The sequence below is a fragment of the Bos javanicus genome, chromosome 28, assembly GCF_032452875.1.
Source record: "Bos javanicus breed banteng chromosome 28, ARS-OSU_banteng_1.0, whole genome shotgun sequence".
NCBI classification, from domain to species: Eukaryota; Metazoa; Chordata; class Mammalia; order Artiodactyla; family Bovidae; genus Bos; species Bos javanicus.
The window spans coordinates 25,845,361-25,863,692 of NC_083895.1; the positions used below are offsets into that span (position 1 = coordinate 25,845,361).

Consider the following 18,332-nt stretch of genomic DNA (forward strand, 5'->3'; position numbering starts at 1 on the left):
AAATTTTAAATATTATGTTGACAGTGCCTTTTTTAGTTTTTAAAAAAAAGTCACCATATCTCTAGTATTTTTTATTTCAATATAAACTTTTCCCCTTTTCCTTTACAAAAAAAAAATCTGAATTTGCAGCCAACAAAAATTAGATATATATTAAGGTATGTATTTCTTCTGACTTTTATTAAAATATCAACATTTATAAGAGATGTTTGCAGGTCGATTTTATCCTTTGCGAGAGGCCATGTTCACTAATTGCTGAGTTTTATTTGTATTATAGCAACAATCCTTTTGTGTGTGTTGCATCCATCTAGATGCTTTGAGATTGTCGTGTGTTGTTTTCTAATTATCATTGGTAGTTTTTGTTGTTGTTGTTAAACCTAAACCTGTGACATTTATTAACACTTAATGTTTTTTCTGCTTTTTGCATTATCTAGGAAATATATCCTGGACAATTCCAACCATCTCTTTGTCACAAATTCATAGCCTTGTCTGATAAGGAAGGAAAACTACTTCGCAACTATACTCAGAACATAGATACACTGGAGCAGGTTGCAGGAATCCAAAAGATAATTCAGTGTCATGGTTAGTAAACTTAAGAATTGCTTTTCCCATTATATTAGTTTTGTAGGAAAAATTAGGATTAGTAAGTAGGCTGTCATTTAGGAATGGAGATTAAGCCTTATTATTTAATCATGTTACCTGATCAGGTGTAGATAAGGAAAGTATAGACTGCAAAAATATGAAACCTGAAATACTGGCCTCAACTCTTAATTGTATCAAATGTCATATGTTAATTTGGATTTCAAAAGATGTAGCAGTTGTGTACACTCAAGTTTCAAATAGTGTGCTTAGTCCTCTGTGACCCTGTGCAACCCTGTGGCTTGTAGCCCACCAGGCTCCTCTGTCCGTGGGATTTTTTCAGGCAAGTATGCTGGAGTGGGTTGTCATCTCCTCCAGAGGATCTTCCTAACCTAGAGATCAAACCCACATTTCCTGCATTGCAGGTGGATTCTTTACCCACTGAGCTATCAGGGAAGCCTATTACATTCTTTTAAATAACATTTTTTATTACAAAAGTGATATTAGCTATGGATGAAAAAAACATGGTGTCTTGAGGAAATCAAAAGAACTGCTGATTAGGTCAGATGTACAGGATTCAGAAATTTGAAGACTTTAAAACAAGTTTGAATAAACTTTTATTGTATCTAAACTTAAACAAAACTGTTAAGCTAATACAATCGTAACCTTCCAAATTTGCAATTTTAGTGCTGGAGGAGTTAGTATTATTTTATTAAAAGAGTAGCTTTAGGAAGGGTCATTATATCAACATCTCTTTTGTGGAACCTCTTGAAATTTCTAAAGTCTCCAGCTTTTCTAGTATCATATTTAATTATAACTTATTTAAGAAATGGAAATTTTTAACAAAGCGTGTATTTGTTGTTTTTAGGTTCCTTTGCAACAGCATCTTGCCTGATTTGTAAATATAAAGTTGACTGTGAAGCTGTACGAGGAGATATTTTTAATCAGGTAATTTATCACCCATATCTTAAGATTTGTGCTTGTCTCTGATCTGTTTCCTTTGCCTCAATTGTTTTTTCCCTCCCCCTGAAAGTATTTATGTGGTACAGAAACATCCATGACTATGGGGGATTACAGAGGAGTACCCAAAAACCTTTCATTACCTTAAGTTGAAAACTTCGCTTCATAATCTTTTTTAAAAAGTATTTATTTGACTGCGCCAGGTCTTAGTTGTGGATCTTTGTTGCAGCATGTGGGATTTAGTTCCCTGGACAGAGGCAGGACCCGGGCCCCTGTGGTGGGAGGGCAGAGTCTTAGCCACTGGACCATCAAAGAAGTCCCCATAATCGTTCTTGAATGATGAAATTGACTTCCTAAACATTACAAAATATTTCATGTATGCTCATTGCCAAAAAAATTTTAAGAAGATAATGGCAGAGCATAAAAACCATCCAGAAATAAAACTCAATGTGCTTAGCTGTATATAAAATCATATAATTATGAGAAGATAGCATATTAGAATGGAATTGTATTTTACAGACTTACTACTTTTTAAAATTTTGTTTTGGCTGCGTGCAGACCTTCTCTAGGTGCAGTGAGCGGGGCTGCTTTTGTGGTGTGCGGGCTTCTCACGGTGGTGGCTCTCTCCTCGCGCGGCTCTGGGGCAGGTTCAGTAGTGGTGGTGCATGTGCTTAGTTGCCCCACAGCATGTGATCCTCCTGGACCAGGAATCAAACCCATGTCCTCTGCATTGGCAGGTGGATTCTTAACCATCTGACCACCAGGCAGTCCCAAACTTTTATTTTTTTTTAAGGTTAAGACTCATGTACATGTATACACATTGCTTTTTCTTCTTAATTCTCTTTAATGTCAAATGTGGGTCTATACAGATATTAGCAGCAGATAATAGCACAATTGTATTTCATTGCTAGTGAAATAAGTGGGGGGGTCATTTATAGTTGATGTTTCGGTTTTATCCAGTTTTCTCTGCTATTTATCCAGTTTTTCTGTTTTCTTTAATAAATTTGAAATGATTTCTTGCTAAGTGTGGAAATGTTGACTGTTCTAAGTTGGACTTGGCATTCTCTTTCCCTCCTCAACCAAAACCTGGAACACCTAGGTGGTTCCTCGATGTCCTAGATGCCCAGCTGATGAACCGCTTGCTATCATGAAACCAGAGATTGTCTTTTTTGGTGAAAATTTACCAGAACAGTTTCATAGAGCCATGAAGTATGACAAAGATGAAGTTGATCTTCTCATTGTTATTGGATCTTCCCTGAAAGTAAGACCAGTAGCACTAATTCCAAGTAAGTTGGTAATGATTTTTAAAGAACCATTTCTGTATATTTTGCCATGGGCTGTGGGTATGTAGAGTATAGCCCAGTGATTTGTTCTTCATTTGAGTGGTAAAGAGCCAGAGTTTTTAAAGGTGACATATTCTTGTTCATGAAGATTGATTAATCTGAAATTTCAATGGGAATAGAGGGTTTTCAAAACAGAATAACAGGGAAACCGTTCAATGTAACTTTTCGATGGGATGTGTTTTTAATGCAGTAGGAGTTAGCATCAACTAATTTACATATACATGGGAAACATGAAAAATAATCTATTTTAATCTAAATTTGGGCCTGTTGCTAATGTTTCACATTCTAGTAGGTTCAGATGTATAGCTTGATATTGTGTAAGTACTCATGTAAGATAGAATTTTGGGACTCAAAATGATTGTTTTAGTAAGTCATAAGCATTATATGTAGATCAGCTCTAACAAAAAGGGTGTTCATGTGTATAAAGATGCTCTAATACAACTGAATTCCCTGTTACTCTCAGGAATATTTCTTTAACCCATGCTCCTATACTACATTTTTTTCTCCCTCTAGTGAGCAAGGAAGGGGGAGGAAGATAGAGGGGCTTGAATTATTGCATCAGTTGTGCCATAAAAGTGAGGAAAGGGGCAGAGGAGAGAATATCAAACCCTTAACGAGAGAATTAGACCCTCACACCAGCAAATAGGCCGCTAAACTGCTGCTTTAATAGAAATTACTCAGGTAGATTATAGGATAATTTGTAACTAAAAAGAAAATTTAATGTCTAAGCTTAGTTTTGTTTTTTTCTATTTAAACACAGAGCAGAGAACTTCTGACAAGCTTTCTGTGGGGTAGTATAATGTGTTGGTGATGTTAAGCAAAAGTGGAGAGTAAACACTATATCAGAAGCCATTTAAGTAGAGAAAACTCTCACCTACTAAGAGCCAAGAACTTTGCATATTAGGTCACTTAATTCTCACTGCAATCTTGTGGAGCAGTAGTTACCCTATTATGCAGACAAGGAAACTGAACACAGAATGTAAAAGTTTGAGGCAAGAGTGATAGAAGAAATTTTGCTGTTCATTTATTGACTTAATAGTGTGATGGTATATAATTGCTTGATTAGAGTTGCGTCTTTTTTTGGCATTGGGGAGTGTTAGATTTTCTTTTGGCTTACAGGAACTCATTTCCCTGACCAGGGATAGGACCCTGGCCATGGCAGTGAAAGCAGAGGGTCCTAACCACTGAACTTGCCAGGAAATTCCCTGTTAAGATTTAACATACTGTGTGTGTTTTGGTTTTATAAGTGCACCTCCCTTCTTTTTTCTAATTCTTATTTTTTCACCCTAATCTTAGGTTCCATACCCCATGAAGTGCCTCAGATATTAATTAATAGGGAACCTTTGCCTCACCTGCATTTTGATGTAGAGCTTCTTGGAGACTGTGACGTAATTATTAATGAACTGTGTCATAGGTTAGGTGGTGAATATGCCAAACTTTGCTGTAACCCTGTGAAGCTTTCAGAAATTACTGAAAAACCTCCTCGAATACAAAAAGAGTTGGCACATTTGTCAGAATTGCCACCCACACCCCTCAATATTTCAGAAGGCTCAAGTTCACCAGAAAGAACTTCACCACCAGATTCTTCAGTGATTGTCACTCTTTTAGACCAAGAAACAAAGAGTAACATTGATGATCCAGATGTGTCTGAATCAAAAGACCATGTCACAGAAAAATCACAGGAAGTACAGACTTCTACTAGGAGCATTGAAAGTGTTAATGAACAGTTGGAGAGTCCAGATTTGAAGAATGCTGTCTCCAATTCTGGTGAGAAAAATGAAAGAACTTCAGTAGCTGAAACAGTGAGAAAATGCTGGCCAGCTAGACTTGCAAAGGAGCAGATTAGTAAACGCCTTGATGGTAAGAAAGGCTGTTGGGCCATTTTGAGGATATAACTTTTTTTTTTTTTTTTAAATTGGAGGTTAATTACTTTCCAATATTGTAGTGGAAATATTTTTGACATACATTCACATGAATCAGCCATGGGTGTACATGTGTTCCCCATCCTGAACCCTCCTCTCTCCCCATCTCATCCCTCAGGGTCATCCCAGTGCACTGGCCCTGAGCACCCTGTCTCATGCATCGAACCTGGACTGGTGATCTGTTTCACATAATATACATGCTTCAGTGCTATTCTCTCACATCATCTGACCCTTGCCTTCTCCCAGAGTCCAAAAGTCTGTTCTTTACATGAATCTCTTGTGGTCTCACGTATAGGGTCATCATTACCATCTTTCTAAATTCCACATATATGCGTTATATTGTATTGGTGTTTTTCTTTCTGATTTACTTCACTCTGTACGATAGGCTCCAGTTTCAACGGAATATTTGCAGGAAGTGAGCAATTTTGGCAAGCTAGTTAGTGTAAACTTCATGCAGCTAAATTTTAATACTTGTGTTTAGAGAAACTGAATCTGAGATTTTAAGCTAGAAAAAGATAAAACAGTATCTCAATAATATGGGGAAGAAATGGTGTCCAACAGCGTGCTCTGTACTTTGAGTTTCTCTAGGGAGTGAGAAGTTAAGCATTTAATTGGGGACTACTGAGTGCCCTGCTGTTTTCTGCTAAGAGCTTTAGATGGTGAAAATCACAAGATTTGGGTGTTTACTGAGCGTCAGTGACTTGACATATTTTCTGATTTCAGTATCTGATTTCAGTTAGGCAGGAAACTATTCCTTCTCAGGTACAGGTGGGAAAACAAGGACCACAGAGGTTAAATACCCTGTCCAAGGAAACAACTAGAGTGAAGAAGAGCCAGGTAGATTCCAGGTTCTGTTAACCTGTTGCTGTTTCAGATCTAGGAAAACATCTGGTTCTTCTCCACTGTCAGAAATAGCATCTGCTCTGTTTTGACTCATGAAAAGTCCTTACCAATTTGTATTAATATGGGTGAAATCACTTTCTACCTTTTAAAACCACTTGTGCACAAGTATTAACCTATGGTGAAAAACCCTAATTAAGACGGAAAATTGTGCTCTTAGATGCAACAATCTTGTACTGCTTAAAACACTCTTCACTCACCATACGTGGGGAAAACTGGCAAGAAATTTTAGACAAATGTATTACGTATTCTAATCATTTGCCATAAATAAGTTTTAGTTCAGTTGAATAAGCCTTTGGGTATTTCCAAACTAGGACTGCACCAAGTTCTGCAAACACCCATCCAAGCAACTGATATTTGGGTATAATTACAAAAATGGGTGAATGGGAAAAAAAATAGGTGAGATTTTTAAAAGGTAGATGCTACTTAGTGGGCACTAAGTTATAGAAGGCTTAACTGTAAGTTGGTGAAGTCTTCATGGGGAAGACACTAGAAAAAGCATAGAAGAATACTTATGCTTATCAATGTGGCAAAAGTCAGAAGTAGAAAAATTGCTGTTGATTTAGTCAGATAAGTCTCTGTCATATAGTCTGCTTGTGTGTTAGTCCTTTGTGTCTTGACTTGTTTTTGACCCCATGGACTGTAGCCTGCCAGGCCCCTCTGCCCATTGGATTCTCCAGGCAGGAATACTGGAGTGAGTTGCCATTTCCTTCTTCAAAGTCTGCTTAGGCACTCACAATATTCTTTGGCTCTTTTTTGACAGATGGGTCAAATGTATAAAACTCTGCCCCAGAAAATTGGTATACCTTGGTTTTATTCTGCTAATTTAGACCTTTAAAGACACAGGCTTCAGAATTTGACTGCATTGTCAGATCTACCTCTCAGAGCATTGTGAGCATTTGAAAAGATAACTGATGTAAAGAATGTAAAACTTAACATTTTTAACTGTTTAAACCAAACAACTGGAGTTTACTCATTTACTTTGCCACCATTTGTAGTGAGGTCAGGGCTGAAAAGGAGGAAGTTGGAGCATGTAAGAACTAAAATGTGAATATCTTAAAGGTAAGATTGCCAGTAGGACAAAAACAGGTACAGGGTACTTGGACTGAGAAATAGATTGTACAGTTCTTCAGGGGGCCAGAGCAGAATGAACTGGTTTTTAATAAACCCGTAAAAGGGCAGAACAGCCATGTGCTGGGACCCTTAGAAGACTGGCTCCTAGGATGTGATTCAGAGGAGATGGTCCTGTTATAATCACTAGATGGGTCTGCCAGCAGCTAGAATGCAGGTACTCAACTCCCTTCTCCATGAAAACAATGTGGTTTTCATGCTGCAAAACATGGGTTATTCCAGAGTGAGAACTGGATCAAGACGGAGTCTTAAAAAAGCTTGGAAGTCATTTTGAAGAGAAACTTAGGTATATATTACTCCAGATGAACTATGCAGTAGTCAGCTTTTGTGAATCAGTCTGGGCTCTTAAGAGCCTTGACTGGGGAGAGAGTCACTCTGGCTTAGGGGACAGAGGGGAAGGCTCCTCACCATGAGAGGTCAAATCTTATACTGCAGATGCTAATTTGGGAGGGCTTTGCAAAAGAAAGCTTCACAGTGCTTCTCACACTTTAACATGATAGGACTCATAGAAAAATAGCTTCTGATTCAGAGGGTGGGTGGTGGGTGGATACTTCGTCTCACCAAATCTCAAAGGAGTTGGTTAAGCCTAGTTGAACATGGCTCTCTACAATTTTTTCATACTTAAATAGGGTTTGAAAATTACTTCATACCCAGATGAGGAAATTGAGGCAGAGAGATAACACTCCCAATTTGCAAAGTTTATGAGTGGCAGAACTAAGATTTCTACCCAGGACTGAGTGTCTCTATAGCTTATTGTTGAGAAACTATATAATAATAGCCTCTAGTAATGATACTCAGGTAAAAGCATAGGTTCTATGCTTATCCAAACACCACAATCATACTAAGTCTTAGAAAACTGGAAATAACCCATTTCTCTATTTCTGTATTTCAGATAATCAGTATCTGTTTTTACCACCAAACCGTTACATTTTCCATGGCGCTGAGGTATATTCAGACTCTGAAGATGATGTCTTATCCTCTAGTTCTTGCGGCAGTAACAGTGATAGTGGAACGTGCCAGAGTCCAAGTTTAGAAGAACCCATGGAGGATGAAAGTGAGAATGAAGAATTTTACAATGGTTTGGAAGATGATGCTGATGTTAATGAGAGAGCTGGAGGAACTGTATTTGAAGCTGATGGAGGTGATCAAGAGGCAATTAATGAAGCTATATCTGTGAAACAGGAAGCAACATGCATTAACTATCCATCAAACAAATCATAATATAGTAATTGTCCAGGTACAGAAATTGTTCCACCAGCATTAGAATCTTTAGCATGTCAAATTGAATGTTTACTTGTGAACTCAATAGAGCAAGGAAACCAGAAAGGTATAATATTTATAGACTGGTAAAACAGATTTCCCCTCAATGGGTAATTTTTAACTTCCTTATTTCTGTGCTTATACACTCAAACACTAACTTTTTTTTTTTAAAAAAAGGTACGTAAGTATCTTTAGTCAGCTGTTGGACTAGACTTTCTGTTAAAGGTTCATTTGTATGATACATCGACATGTATATATAATTGTTTTGCCTAGTGAGTTTCAACATTTCAGAGTCTTCAAAAAGCCATTGGAATGTTAAATTAATGTAAAGGGAACAGCTTATCTAGACCAAAGAATGGTATTTTCACACTTTTCGTTTTAACATTGAATGGTTTGAAATCCTCAAATCTGTTCTGCTAAACGTTTGATTCTTTATTAGCACAATTACCTATTTTTAAACACTGGCATTTTCCAAAACTTGTGGCAGCTAACTTTTTAAAAATCTCATGACATGCAATGTGAGAAGGAAGTCAACGACGTGGGAGAGCACTCAGTTGTTTTTGCTTTTTTAAAATGAAACTTGGTGCTAACAGTTTCAGAAATGTATCGTTCAAATGAAGATGGCTTTTGTACTTCCTGTGGACATGCAGTAATGTCTATATTGGCTCATAAAACTAACTTAAAAAATAAATGCTTTGGAAATGTTTCAGTTGCTTTAGAAACAATAGTACCTGCCTGGGTCCCCTTAGTTTTAAGAATATTTGCCATTGTTGTTTAAACACCTATCACTGTGGTAGAGCTTGCATTGATCCTTTCCACAAGTATTAAACTGCCAATGTCAATCTGCAGAGCCTTTATGATCAATAATAATGGTACTTTAACTGGGGAGAGTGTAATATTTTGGACTGTTGCCTTTTTTGCCCATTCATGAGAGCAACAGACCCAGATTACAGTTCCAAAGCCAGAAAGTACATGTTTCCTGTTGGGAGGACTTGGTGTAAGAAACACCAAACATACTAGCCTAGTATTATGGAGATGAACGTGATGTAACTTGTAATAGCAGAATAGTTAATGAAACTAGTTCCTATAATGTCTTTATTTAAAAGCTTAGCCTGCCTTAAAACTAGAGAACAACTTTTTCAGCTGCAGAAGCTTCTAGCCTTTCAACAAAAGTTTGTACTTTGTAAAATTGCACAGTAACGATTTATTTCTCAGACCTTTCCCCAACATTGTTTTCAAAAAGTATTTTTATGTTGCTTTAGTATTTATTACAGTTTAACAAGAAGGGTTTGAAAAACAGCTGTTCTTAAGCTTAAAATATCCAGCTAGGACCATTACTGCCAGAGGAAAAAATTTTATTGAATGGCCATTTCCCTACCTAAAAGATGTTTCAATCTGAATTTATTTGACTACACTAAAGAATGCAGTATAATATTTAGTTTTCCATTTGCATGATCTGTGTTTGTGCTATAGATGATATTTTAAATTGAAAAATTTGTTTTAAATTATTTTTACAGTGAAGACTGTTTTCAGCTCTTTTTATATTGTACATAGTCTTTTATGTAATCTACTGGCGTATGTTTTGTAGACTGTTTAATGACTGGATATCTTCCTCAAACTTTTGAAATACAAAACCAGTGTTTTATACTTGTACACTGTTTTAAAAGTCTATTAAAATTGTCATTTGACTTTTTTTCTGTTAGCTTACATTGTTTAAGGTAAAGAAATTGTGCAGCTTTTATACGCTTTGAGGGCTATTAGATGCTACATTTTCTTTCAGTTTATATACAACAGTTAGTACTGAAAGTGCTGGTTGTAGTAACTGGTACATCACCAGAATGTTTCAACTGTTCTAGACCAGGAGCCTTCCCCCGTCATTAACCCTGCCTAAGAATAACTGGGAAAGGTTGAAGGCAAAAGGAAGAGGAAGCAGCAGAGGATCAGATCCGAGCAAGCAGCAGAATCTGAGCAAGCTCCAGGGGATACTGGAGGACAGAGAGGAGCTTGGCATGCTGAAGTCCATGGGGTTGCAGAGTTGGATATGACTTAGTGACTAAAAGAATAGCTAATTTTTGACATGAAGCACTGACAAAGGACCAGGACTTTGGGATTAGGGAGATGAGGGAATGGTGGAACTGTAGCAAACTCAAGACCAAAAGGAGTAGACAGAAAGTGACTTGATCATATTTGGTGTGAACTTTCTTAGGCTGACCCAGAAATCGAGTGTTCAGGAGGACAGAAACGTGCCCCTTTACAAAGATGTAATGAATAAACATGGAAGTTTCCTGCCTTCAGGTCTCTTGAAGGGAACTAAACAATCCAAAAAACTCTCTGCCCCTGTATATCTTGTTTGCACTAGAAAAAATACCTGTGAAATTCCACAGATGCACAAAATAGAAAAGTGGTTCTTAATAAAGAGCATGTCATTTCAAGTAATTGAATACCTAGCAAAACCTGACAATTAAAGCCGTGGATTCAATGCTGTTTCCACTTCCCTAGGTGCGTGTACCATATTCCACGGATACACTGTTTAATCAGTGTCTTCCTCAGTGGCACTAAAGAATGCTGTACCTTGACCCACCTGCTAAAACATTATCTGATAAATTTTATTTGAAACAAGTTTCAACTCTTAGACTAATCAAAAGCTCTCCCCACTCCTTAAAAATGAACAGTCACCCTTCCCACCCACCCACCCACCGACCGAGTGACTCTCAACTGGGATTAAAAATAAACTGGGGAATTTTGGAAAGTAACCTGAGCTGTCACCTCTTAGAGATGACATCTAATTGGCCAAAGGTGGAGTTTACAGTAAAAAGTAGCCCCAGATGATATAGTAAGAGTTGAGAAGTGAAAGGAATAGGGTGAGTTCCTTCTGCATTTAACCCTCCATTCAGTGTGGCTGGCCCAAAAGGGAAAGTAAGGTAGACATACATAAAACAGACAAATTCCCACTTTGTCCCTAGTAATGTTACAATGTGAGTGCAGGGAGCTACCGAATTACTGTGAAAGGAGGACAAAACTAACCTAAGGAGTTTGGATGGCCAAAGGACCAGAGGCTGCCGATAGGAAGAGGTTGAGAGCAAGACCATTTTGCCTTTGCTTTCAGAGAACTCACCATATGCAGGGGAAGACTGCCTTAGGCATGTTGCACATCAGAAGACCTTGTTCAACTAAATGCAGTGAAAACCTTATACAACGCAGGCAAAAGCATGTTAGAAGTCAATCCCTGTGCAAAGGCTGGGGTTCTCAGTTTTGAAAACTACACTGTGGTTTTATTTCATGCCAATTTAAAGGCTTGTATTGATGCTACTGCCTTCTCTGAACAATGGCTATTGGTTAAAATTACTACTGACTTAAGAACAACTACTTGTACAAATAGGTCTAAGTGGAGGCCAAATGTTTTCAAAGGTTAAGCCAGTTCCACAATCATGGTCCTTAAAATTTAGTGAACTCAGTATTTGCCTACTTGCTAATCTATCAATTCAGTTCAGTAGCTCAGTCGTGTCTGACTCTGCGACCCCATGGACTGCAGTATGCCAGGCTTCCCTGTCCATCACCAACTCCTGGACCTTACTCAAACTCATGTCGAGTTGGTGAGCCATCCAACCATCTCATCCTCTGTTGTCCCCTTCTCCTACCTTGAATCTTTCCCAGCATCAGGGTCTTTTCCAGTGAGTCAGTTCTTCACATCAGGTGGCCAAAGTATTAGGAGTTTCAGCTTCAGTATCAGTCCTTCCAATGAATATTCAAGACTGATTTCCTTTAGGATGGACTGGTTGGATCTCCTTGCAGTCCAAGGGACTCTCAAGTCTTCCCCAATGCCACAGTTCAAAAGCATCAATTCTTCAGCGCTCAGCCTTCTGTATGGTCCAACTCTCACATACACACATGACTACTGGAAAAACCATAGCTTTGACTAGATGGACCTTTGTTGGCAAAGAAATGTCTATGCTTTTGAATATGCTGTCTAAGTTGGTCATAGCTTTTCTTCCAAGGAGCAAGCGTCTTTTAATTTCATGGCTGCAGTCACCATCTGCAGTGGTTTTAGAGCCCAAAAAAATAGTATGTCACTGTTTCCATTGTTTCCCCATCTATTTCCCATGAAGTGATGGGACTGGATGCAATGATCTTCATATTTTGAATGTTTTAAACCAGCCTTTTCACTCTCCTCTTTCACCTTCATCAAGAGGCTCTTTTAGTTCCTCTTCACTTTCTGGCATAAGGGTGGTGTCATCTGCAAATCTGAGGTTATTGGTAATTCTCCCTGAAATCTTGATTCCAGCTTGTGCTTCATCCAGCCCAACATTTCACATGATGGCCTTTGCATATAAATTAAATAAGCAGAGTGACAGTATCCCTGACATACTCCTTTCCCGATTTGGAACCAGTCTGTTGTTCCATGTCCAGTTGCTTCTTAACCTGCATACAGATTTCTCAGGAGGCAGGTCAGGTGGTCTGGTATTCCCATCTCTTGAAGAATTTTCCAGTTTGTTGTGATCCACATAGTCAAAGGCTTTGGCCTAGTCAATAAAGCAGAAGTAAATGTTTTTCTGGAACTCTCTTGCTTTTTCGATGATCCAGCGGATGGATGTTGGCAATTTGATGTCTGGTTCCTCTGCCTTTTCTAAATCCAGCTTGAACATCTGAAGTTCATGGTTCACGTACTGTGGAAGCCTGGCTTGGAGAATTTTGAGCATTACTTTGCTAGCATGTGAGATGAGTGCAATTGTGCGGTAGGTTGAGCATTCTTTGGCACTGCCTTTCTTTGGGATTGAAATGAAAACTGACCTTTTCTGGTCCTGTGGCCACTGCTGAGTTTTTCAGATTTGCAGCACTTTCACAGCATCATCTTTTAGGATTTGAAATGGAATTCACCTCCACTAGCTTTGTTCTCAGTGATGCTTCCTAAGGCCCACCTGACTTCACATTCAGGATGTCTGGCTCTAGGTGAGTGATGACACCATGGTGGTTATCTGGTCATAAAGATCTTTTTTTGTATAGTTCTGTGTATTCTTGCTATGTCTTCTTAGTATCTTCTGCTGCTTTTAGATCCAAACCATTTCTAATCTATAAAGCTTGGTATTTTTGTTACTTTTAAAAAGCAGCAAACAGCAATTTGAAAAATCTTCAATGGTATTTTTTCCCATGAATCTCCCTGCTGTTAATTCTACTGTAGCTCTGCAGTAACAGGGAGGAAAAGAATACCAGAGTTACCCAAATTATGCCTTGCACTGTTGTATTCCCAGATAACAGGTCAGGCCTTGTTAAAACACCTGTTCAATGAACTCTACCTGTATTAATCCAACGTGGCTGCTATTTTACAGAAAAGCTTCATAGCAAATAGAGGTTACTAAAAAACCTGACACACACATCTGTTTTCAGTGTTAACAATCAGTAGCCTCAAGGAATGGATGTGCACATAAACAATATAATACCAGAAACCTGGAGGAATTTTACTGGGAAAAATGTTACTTTAAGGACAATTATTAAGGCTTTTATTTAAAAGCCTATTAAAAACACCAGAAGTTTAACTACTGAAAAGTACATGTCCACAATCCCTTTTCTAAGACCCTTGGACTCATTTGCATTTTGGAATTACGAATGTTAAAAGTTTTTTTAAAGCACACAGTGTTGCACCCACACAGATCTGGGCAGCACCTAGACCAAACACAAAACAAACACACTAGCACTGCCACAGTAACATATGCAAACAGTCCCATTTAGTATCATAAACAGCCTCAACAACTGAGGTCAGGTTTTGCTACAAAGTGATGTAACACCCCCGTCTCTCCCCACCCTGGCTGAGATGTTTTGGATTTTAGAATTACAGGTAAGGAGACTTGGGAGCTTCTATTAAACAGATAAATTTGTATGGAAATGGGAACTATCTGTCCAAAATTTAAGAGACCTTCCCTTGGATATTACTGTTTTTGAAGAATTTTGACTCTTATATGAGAACCAGTGAAAGTTTAAATATTAAGCCAATAAACCTTTATTATTTAAACAGTTTCATGGCATTTAAAAAATAAATTTAAAAAATAAATATTTGCATTATAGCAGAAAGTCACATGTGTTGCATCACTCACTGTTACAATTTAATGACAAGATAACTAAGCATCAGCACCTTAAAACTTAAAAGAGTTGTCTGTTAAGATTTGTCTCTTAAAATTCAAGTAAATGGTTCTGAAGCACTAAAAATTCTCTTTAAATACCAACCTGCAGCATCGGTAGTTTTAAAAGCTTTAACCCAATGATTGGTTCTCATAGTAGTCAACGATTGTATTTCCAGCAACTGGACAGAGTTCTTCCAGTACTAAACATTAAGCTTTCCCACAACTTCCCATTGGTCAATTATATCTCAAGACTCATAAAAAGAAAGAACTATATGTTAACCAGGTAAATTCTATTTGCAATTTAGACTTACACAAGGACATTATTCTAGTAAAAAAGCAAAGACTATTTTCCACCATGCTAATTTTTTGCCTTCACAGATTCTCAGAATAAGATTTAAATAATTTTTAACCCTTTAAAGGAATCTCAGTTCAAGTACAACCAGAGAAACTGCACTGGTATCAGAACATAACTATTTTATTACAAAACTTTAACATTATTTACAAAATGAAAAAATAATCGAATGACTATTGCAGGCCAAAGTTAAAGGCTTCTCATCCGTGATTGGAGGAAAATTAAGCAACATTTTCATGCACTCACACACCAGATCATTTGTCAGATATGCAAACTCTTAAAATTTATGTTAGTAAAACCTCAACGTAGTCACAATACTTGTATGTTTATTAGAAGATGGCAAAAAAAAAAAAAATCCATGGTTCTGTACAGTGTTTAATATTTAACACAGTTTGTTCGTTTCTTTTAATTTTTTTGGCTTTCATGAATACTCATTGCATCGAACATTTTGCAAGTAAGAATTATAATAGTACCTCTATCACCTTGCTGAATTCATCACCACAAGAAAAACACAAATAATTAGTTTAATGCTTTTGCAGTAAACTGAATAGTTGTAACTCCAAAGTTATATTAAACTGAAGCCTTCATTGTGATCAATAGCTTGAATCAGTTTAGAGCGTAGAGTTTCTTTGTCTGTATATTTTGGAAGGTCCAGAAGATTAAAACAGGTATGGGAAACTGGGAGATATTCCTCACCACCTCCTGTTGACTGGATGACTAGTATTAGACTCTTCATACCAAGAATAGGAATGCGATCACTACCTGTCAAAAATACTGCCAAGAAAAGAATCACTGAGTGAAAGAACTACTTTTATCGACAATACAAGTTTTAAATAACAATGTGGAGTATCAAGTTACTTAAACAATCACTTATAGCAAAGCTTTACAGTAACATTTGCTCTAAGGTGGAAGCCTATCCCCAGAATTTGTGGAAGCATGATTCTGAGATACATCCAAACAGTATTTTTTCTTTAAAAGTGTAATCTTAACATCAGCACACAGAAAGGCTTAATATATGTGTGATACATGAATGACTACAGAAAGGCTTAATATATGTGTGATACATGAATGACTACTATCCTTGATAAAAACACTTTGGGAGCCCCTCTTTTTTGAAAAGAGTAACCATTTAGAACTATTTATTTAAAAAAACATGCAGTTTTGATTATGATTCCTTTCCTATTTGTCTTGTCATTTTTAAACAAATTCATACTTGGAAGCCAAAATTAATGACCTGTCACCCTATGATATGCAAAACAGACACAGATTAATAGGCATTAAGTTCAGGAACAGGAAAGTTCTATTTTCTACACCAATTACCAAAGTTTTCATTCTGAAGCAAAGAAAAAAAATTGAAGATGAAAAGTTATACTGCAGAGATCTTGTTAAAATCTAAAGAATGTGGATAAAAAAAATTACTCTGAAAATTAAAAACAGGACCTTGAATAATACAGAAAAACCCACCAAAGTGAATCAGTTAGTCTAAGTTCAAAAGTTCAATAATTAGACTCCATTCTCATAAATACTTACACAAAAATTGTTTTTTCTTTTCCAATGGTAATTCATGAAATACTTCCCAGAACATTTTTATTGTAGGATGTTCTGCCCAATATTCTCCTTTGTATTCTGTATTCTAAAAACAACATAACCTTCTATTAATATTAAGGGATATCAGTTTCATCTTCAATCTGACAACTAGATTCCTTAGCACAGAAAGTTAACACTATCCAAGAGTTTGAAACTCATGTAATTCAGTTAATTATTACTTCCTGGGTATTCTGTAACTTGGAACTATTAGTTCCAGAGGAAAAGAAAGAAAATATGAATCTGCAGAACCATCTCCCCTGCTCCCAATTCAAAGAACATGATGTGATAGTAATATCATTTTCCAAAGTTAAGTATATAAAGGATAAACCAAAATTACTAAAAGGCTAATGGACTATTAAAGTTTAACATGGAATTAATTATCTCTAATAATCATGAAATTTTCTTTCCCTTTATCGATGAACACAAGTCATATGAATTATTTTGTATTATTCCATCTTCTCTTTAAAACATTAATGGTTCTAAGAGCAACACTAACAATTTTCTGTGTTAGTTTCCAAAAGGCCCTCAAAGACCTCTGCTTCCTGCTATTCGTGGCCATGTTATGTCCCCTCCCACACTGAATAGGCTTGACCTCATCAGGATAGTGCAGATGTGAGAATACATGACTTCTGAGACTGGATCATAAAAACTTGTGTGGCTTTAGCTTTTTGGTCACTCACTCCCAGGGGGAGCATTTCATGGAGACATTCAAACAACCCTATGGAGAGGTCCTCATGCTGAGATCCTGAGGCCATGTGAGTGAGCCATCTTGGAAGGGGAATCCTATCCTTCAGCCATCTTCAGATGACTAAAAGCACCAGCTGGCATTTCAACTGCAACCTCATGAAAGATCTCCAAGTCTAAAATCACTGGACTAAACCACTTCTGAATTCCTGGCCCACAGGAACCATGCGAGACAACCAATGTTTATCTTTAAGCCTCTATGTTTCGGTGTAACTTGCAACAAAACAGCAAACATGTTTCCCAAACACTCCTCCTTTCTTTGTTCATCGGATTAAATTCTACTTGTCCTTTAGGTTCAGATTAAATGTCACCTAATTCATTCATTGGCTCATTAGACACATGTATAATGAGTTTCAGGCAAAGTCTGGAGTCCTGGGGAAACTGCACTGAACCTGATAGATATTACCATCAAGTGAGAGGCTTTCCCTGTTTGTGCAGGTTTTGCCTTATGTATCATTCACTAAACTCTCTTTATATTCATCACAGTTCAATTATTTAACGTCCAGCCTCCTTGCCAGAGAACAAAGACCATGTCTCAAGCTTATTTACTGCTGTCTTTCTAATCTTTTGCATAGTATTAGGCATCTAGTACAGAGAAGGCGATGGCACCCCACTCCAGTACTCTTGCCTGGAAAATCCCAAGGACAGAGGAGCCTGTGGGCTGCAGTCCATGGGGTCGCTAAGAGTCGGACACAACTGAGCGACTTCACTTTCACTTTCATGAATCGGAGAAGGAAATGGCAACCCACTCCAGTGTTCTTGCCTGGAGAATCACAGGGACGGGGAAGCCTGGTGGGCTACCGTCGCACAGAGTCGGACACGACTGAAGTGACTTAGCAGCAGGCATCTAGTAGAGGCTCAGTAAAGATTTATTTTTAGGTTCTTGAATTTGGAGCTCTATTTGTAGCCATGATTATATCAATGACTGAACTCGAGAAATCCACAACGTATATATTAATTTCCAAAGAGATTTGGAGATAATGGCTTGAATTCTAGCAATCAGCTTAAGTATTAACCTGTTTGAATTGAAGACTGAGTATGTTAGTGGAGAAATGAAAGGTGGTTGGCTAGTTTTTTTCTTTTTTCCTTTTTTTAAGCCACAAGATGGTACTGGGGAAATGTGCACAGTCATGATGAACATCTGAAGTCACAAATCATAATTAGTGAAATTATAATGAATCAGATCAGTGGAAGAAACTAAGTATACTAAGTACACTAAAATATACCTTTAAAAAATGTCCTCTTGCTGAATGAATACTTTTATCAGTTATAACTTCAGACAAGGTTTTAAGTATTTGCTGAATGCCCTTCTAGGTTCTGGGAACACAGCAGTGAACAAATAGACAAAAATCCTGACAGCAGTGAACTAAGAGACAAAAATCCTGCCGTTATAGTGCTGACAGTGAGTGGGGGTAAGGGGAGCAGACAGTAAAGACAATTAAGT

At 37.4% G+C, this 18,332-nt stretch overlaps 2 protein-coding genes across 7 annotated transcripts in view; one reads left to right on the forward strand and one right to left on the reverse strand.

Moving 5' to 3' along the window:
• Nucleotides 1-15,331, forward strand: part of SIRT1 (sirtuin 1) — a 32,110-nt gene extending 16,779 nt beyond the window's left edge. For 2 of the 3 annotated variants that reach the window (XM_061405127.1, XM_061405129.1), the window contains 5 exons: nt 432-579; nt 1,445-1,524; nt 2,636-2,822; nt 4,176-4,739; nt 7,725-15,331. In XM_061405127.1, the coding sequence (XP_061261111.1) occupies nt 432-579; nt 1,445-1,524; nt 2,636-2,822; nt 4,176-4,739; nt 7,725-8,053 (1,308 nt within the window). In that variant the 3' untranslated portion in view covers nt 8,054-15,331. The remainder of the gene's footprint in view (nt 1-431; nt 580-1,444; nt 1,525-2,635; nt 2,823-4,175; nt 4,740-7,724) is intronic. The other variant, XM_061405128.1, reaches the window with a different exon arrangement.
• The window catches only part of HERC4 (HECT and RLD domain containing E3 ubiquitin protein ligase 4), a 127,690-nt gene continuing 124,020 nt past the window's right edge, over nt 14,663-18,332 (reverse strand). For all 4 annotated transcript variants that reach the window (XM_061405120.1, XM_061405119.1, XM_061405121.1 and 1 more), the window contains 2 exons: nt 16,088-16,190; nt 14,663-15,331 (listed from right to left, as the gene is read on the reverse strand). In XM_061405120.1, the coding sequence (XP_061261104.1) occupies nt 15,123-15,331; nt 16,088-16,190 (312 nt within the window). In that variant the 3' untranslated portion in view covers nt 14,663-15,122. The remainder of the gene's footprint in view (nt 15,332-16,087; nt 16,191-18,332) is intronic.